The sequence below is a fragment of the Nicotiana tabacum genome, chromosome 23 (genome assembly GCF_000715075.1).
Source record: "Nicotiana tabacum cultivar K326 chromosome 23, ASM71507v2, whole genome shotgun sequence".
NCBI lineage: Eukaryota > Viridiplantae > Streptophyta > Magnoliopsida > Solanales > Solanaceae > Nicotiana > Nicotiana tabacum.
The window spans coordinates 94,218,193-94,222,847 of record NC_134102.1 but is presented as its reverse complement, the minus strand read 5'-3'; the positions used below and the strand labels follow the sequence as shown (position 1 = coordinate 94,222,847).

At 39.2% G+C, this 4,655-nt stretch overlaps 2 protein-coding genes across 2 annotated transcripts; both read right to left on the bottom strand.

The window, feature by feature from the left end:
* Nucleotides 1–551: 551 nt before the first annotated feature.
* LOC142177276 (secreted RxLR effector protein 78-like) lies at nucleotides 552–887 on the bottom strand. The gene has a single exon (XM_075245748.1). It carries the CDS (start codon nucleotides 885–887, stop codon nucleotides 552–554), a length of 336 nt encoding a protein of 111 aa, XP_075101849.1.
* Nucleotides 888–1,070: 183 nt separating this feature from the next.
* LOC142177275 (uncharacterized) lies at nucleotides 1,071–1,463 on the bottom strand. The gene has a single exon (XM_075245747.1). It carries the CDS (start codon nucleotides 1,461–1,463, stop codon nucleotides 1,071–1,073), a length of 393 nt encoding a protein of 130 aa, XP_075101848.1.
* Nucleotides 1,464–4,655: the final 3,192 nt, after the last annotated feature.

Sequence of the window (4,655 nt, the reverse complement as noted above, 5' to 3'; positions counted from 1 at the left end):
ATCTTGTCCTCCACAGAGGTCACACCCACCTTATCCCGGATAACTTCATTCATAATTCTGTCTAACCTGGTATGCCCTCACATCCATCTCAACATCCTTATTCCAGTCACCTTCATCTTCTAGACATGGGAGTTCTTGACTGGCCAACACTCTGCCACATACAACATAGTCGGTCTGACTACCGCTCTATAGAACTTCCCTTTGAGTTTTGGTATCACATTCTTATCACACAAGACACTGCAAGCAAGCCTCCATTTCATCCATTCCGCCCCAATATGATATGTGACATCCTCGTCAACCTCCTCATTCCCTTGAATAACTGATCCAAAATACTTGAAACTCTCTTACCTAGGGATGACTTGTGAATCAAGCCTCACGTTCTCGTCCACTACCTGAGTCGCACCATTGAACTTGCACTCCAAGTATTTTATTTTGGTCCTACTCAACTTCAAACCTTTAAACTCCAAGGTCTGTCTCCAAACCTCTAATATCTCTTTAACACCACCTCGCATCTTATCAATTAGTACAATGTCATCTGCAAATAACATGCACTACGATACCTCCCCCTGAATGCGGCGCATCAATGCATAGATCACCAGGACAAATAGAAATGGACTTAGGGTTGGCCCTTGGTTCAACCCCATCATAACTGAAAAGTATTCCAAGTCCCCTCCCACTGTCCTCACTCGAGTCTTTGTTCCATCATACATGTCCTTAATAACCCTAATGTATGCTACAGGAATACCTCTAGTGTCCAAACATCTCCACAGAACCTCACTCGACACTTTATCGTAAGCCTTCTCTAAGTCGATGAATACCAGGCGTAAATCCCTCTTCCTTTCACTATACTGCTCCATCAACCTCGTAACAAGGTGAATGTCTTCCATGGTTGAACATCCCAACATAAATCCGAATTGGTTCTCAGAAATAGACACAATCCTCCTTACCCTCAGCTCCACTACCCTCGCCCAGACTTTCATGGTATGACTTAGTAACGTGATACCCTGATAGTTGTTGTAATTTTGAATATCACCCTAGTTCTTATACAACGGGATCATCGTGCTCCATATTCATTCTTCGGTTATCTTCTTCGTCCTAAAAATAACATTAAATAACCTCGCAAGACATTCTAAGCCTGCCCTACCCACGCTCTTCCAAAATTCCACCGAAATTATATCTGGTCCGGTCTCTCTCTCCCTGCTCATCTTATGTATAGCCACCTCTACCTCTGCAATTTTTATATGCCTACAATACCCAAAGTCCCGTTGACTATCGGAATGTTCTAATTCACCCATCACAATGTTCCTATACCCTTCTTCGTTTAAGAGTTTATGGAAGAATGTCTGCCATCTCCGTTGAATAAGTGCCTCATCCAACAAAACTCTACCTTCCTCGTCCTTAATGCACTTCACTTGGTCCAGGTCATAGGCCTTCCTTTCTTGCACCTTGGCTAGCCTGTACATATTCTTATCCCCTCATTTTCCTCCAAGTGCTTTATACAAGAGTTCAAACGCGATAGTCTTAGCCACAGTAACTGCCAGTTTCGCTTCCGTCTTATCCACCTTACCGCTCCATGTACGTCCACTTCTCCTCCTCGCCCGCGCTCTCCAAAAGCTTCAAATATACCACTTTCTTGGCCTCCACTTTACCTTGGACCTCAATATTCCACCACCAGGTCCAATTTGCGGACATCAAAAGAGCCCTTCAAGACCCCCAATACTCTCTAGCAGCCTCCCTAATGTGATTCGCAGTCGCGGTCCATATACCACTCGCGTCCCCACTACTCTTCCATGCCCCCATAGCCAGCAACTTATCCCCCAACTCATGGGCTTTGTCTTTAGTCAAAGATCCACACTTGATCCTAGGTAGATCATACACAACCCTTTTTCTATGCTTCTTCCTGATCTCCAAATTCTTGACCATGAGCCTATGTTGGGTCATGCGATTTTTACTCAGGATGACCTTGCAGTTTGCATATAGACCTTTGTCAGACCTCCTGAAGAGTAGATAATCAATCTTGGTCCTGGCTACTGAACTCTGAAAACTAACCAAGTGCTCTTACTTCTTCAGGAAACTTAATTTAACTATTACCAAGTCAAATGCCTTAGCAAAATCTAGCAGCAAAGTTCATCCTTCGTTTCTAACTCCAAAACCGAAGCTGCCATGCACGTCATCGTAACCCCCCGACGTCAAGCCAATGTGACCATTGAAATCTCCTCGTATAAAGAGCTTCTCAGTGTGCGGAGTACCATGCACAACCTCATCCAACTCCTCCTAGAAGCGCCTTTTGACTTCCTCGTCCAAGCCCACTTGAGGTGCATATGCACTAATCACGTTTAAAGTAAAAAACCCAACAACTAGCTTAATGCTCGTCCAAACCCACTTGAGGTGCATATGCCTAGTCCCGTTCCCCCCCCCCCCACGTACACGAATATGGGTTGTAACATTAATCCCATCTACATCTCGTGCCTTATCTCCCACCCATCTAGTCTGCTTTATACAACTATCTATATTGATCTTCCTCTTATGGAAAAACTTCGCTAACTATATAGACTTTCCTGTCAAAGTCCCTATATTTCAAGACCCAACTCTTAGCCTGGAGATACCCTTACCAATCTTATCCCCTAGCCCCCATCTCCCTTGGGGACCCCGAGGACATGACTTTACCTTACCATCAAAGGCGGACCTACACTAGGCCTTGAGGGGTCACATAAACCCGTTAACCTCGGTAAAAACCCTGTATATATATTATATGTATAGTTGTATATACTTTGGGGGGCCCTTAAATATGTTTTTGGCCCCATCATAAACGAAATTTTGCTTGGAGCAATGGTCCGCCTCTATGCGTTAGTTCTGTTCCTTTTGCTACGACTGGGGTTCGAAACCCCTTTTCTACAAATACTTTTTTTTTAGTTTCTTTCACTTTTTATAACTGGAATAATCAATTATATACTAGTACAATAGTACTATTTATTAGTCACTAGTCAACAATTGACTAATTTATAATTTTTTATTTTACCTTTTCTCAATTTAATTATATTTTAATAGTTATACATAATAATCAATTTTATTATTTAATTCTTCTATAAAATCCTACCCCAATCAAAAGCCCCAAAACATTAAATCCCTAAACCTTTCTTCAGTTCTTCCTCAATCAAATGCAGAAGCTCCCCTCCGTCAAACTCAGTCCTCAGCCATCACTCCTCACTCCAAAATAGAGAACCATTCTTCCTCAATCTCAATTCCTATCATTACTTTAAAAGAGTAGCGGGCATCGAATCTTTGGTTAGTGTTTCTCTTACTTTGAAACTTAATTTTTATTTATAAATTGTAAGATCATGGAGAATTGAGGATGGATTTTATATGATTTTATTTAGGTTTAAATTTTTTGGTTTAAGAATCCCCAAGGCATTCTTGGTAAACCCCAAATCTATTATCCAAATAATTTTGTTTAGGTTGAGCTTCTCTGAAATTAGTAGTCTCTTACTTTTGTTGTTAAACTTTAAGACTGGCTTCTCTTTCTGTTGAAAATTTGTCAGATTCTTGTAGAGTTGTAGCATTAGTATTCAGTAAGTTTCCAATTTTTTTTACCCATAATTTCTATATTTTATTTGTCAGATTCTTGTAGAGTTTAAGTTTACCATTTTTTCTATACAAAAAAAGCAAATTAATGGGTACGATTTCTTTATTGATATTGTGTTTGTTTGTATTTTTGATAGACTCTTAAATTTATTGAACTCATTTTTTGTAGGAAGTTCTTGTTCTTGTGAATTGAGATGGACGTATTTTTGACGAAGTTTAATTCTTCTCAACTAAGTTCTAGTGTTAGAAACAATTCCTCTCATCTTATAGATGAGTTTGATGAGAAATTACTCAATCCCGACCTTGGAGAGAGAGTACCCATTGATAAATATAGTCTTAGAATACGGGATGAAGTAAGAAGATACTACATTCAAAATGGACATTGCCATCCGGTTAATCATAAATTTTCTAAAACTTTATTCGGGAATAAAATGCGTCAATTTAGTCCGGGTTGGTTTAAAGGTTCGTATTCTAGATGGTTGGAGTATAGTGTAAAGAAAGATGCAGTATTTTATTTATGTTGTTATTTATTCAAAAATAATTATGTTCATGGAAGCACGGGTGACTCTTTCACAAAAACGGGCTTTAAGGCTTGGAATAAAGTTTCGGAAAGACTTGCTTTACATGTTGGTCAAGTAAATAGCCTCCACCACAAGTGTTTCAATAAGATGATAGACTTATCAAATAAATTCCAATCAATTCAAGTTGCTTTTGATAAGCAATCTGAGAAACAAAGAAATGATCAACGAATTCGTTTAAATACATCAATCGATATTGCAAGGTTTCTCTTGTATTTTGGATTATCTTTTTGAGCTCATGATGAAAGTAATTCTTCAAAAAATAAAGGCCTTTTTCTCGGAATTTTGGAATGGCTTGCAAAGAGGCTCCCTGAAGTAGATAGAGTCATATTGAAACATGCTCCAAAAAATGATATGATAACTTCGCCAAAAATTTAAAAGGACATTGTGAGTGCTTGTGCACAAGAAACCGTGAAAGCTATAATCAATGATTTGGATGGAGATTATTTCGGGATATTAGTTGATGAGTCCAAAGATATTTTACACCATGAACAA

What these genes read in the sequence shown, in the direction of transcription:
- LOC142177276 (XM_075245748.1), bottom strand. Translation starts at nt 887, where the DNA reads ATGGAAGACATTCACCTTGTTACGAGGTTGATGGAGCAGTATAGTGAA.
- LOC142177275 (XM_075245747.1), bottom strand. Translation starts at nt 1,463, where the DNA reads ATGTACAGGCTAGCCAAGGTGCAAGAAAGGAAGGCCTATGACCTGGAC.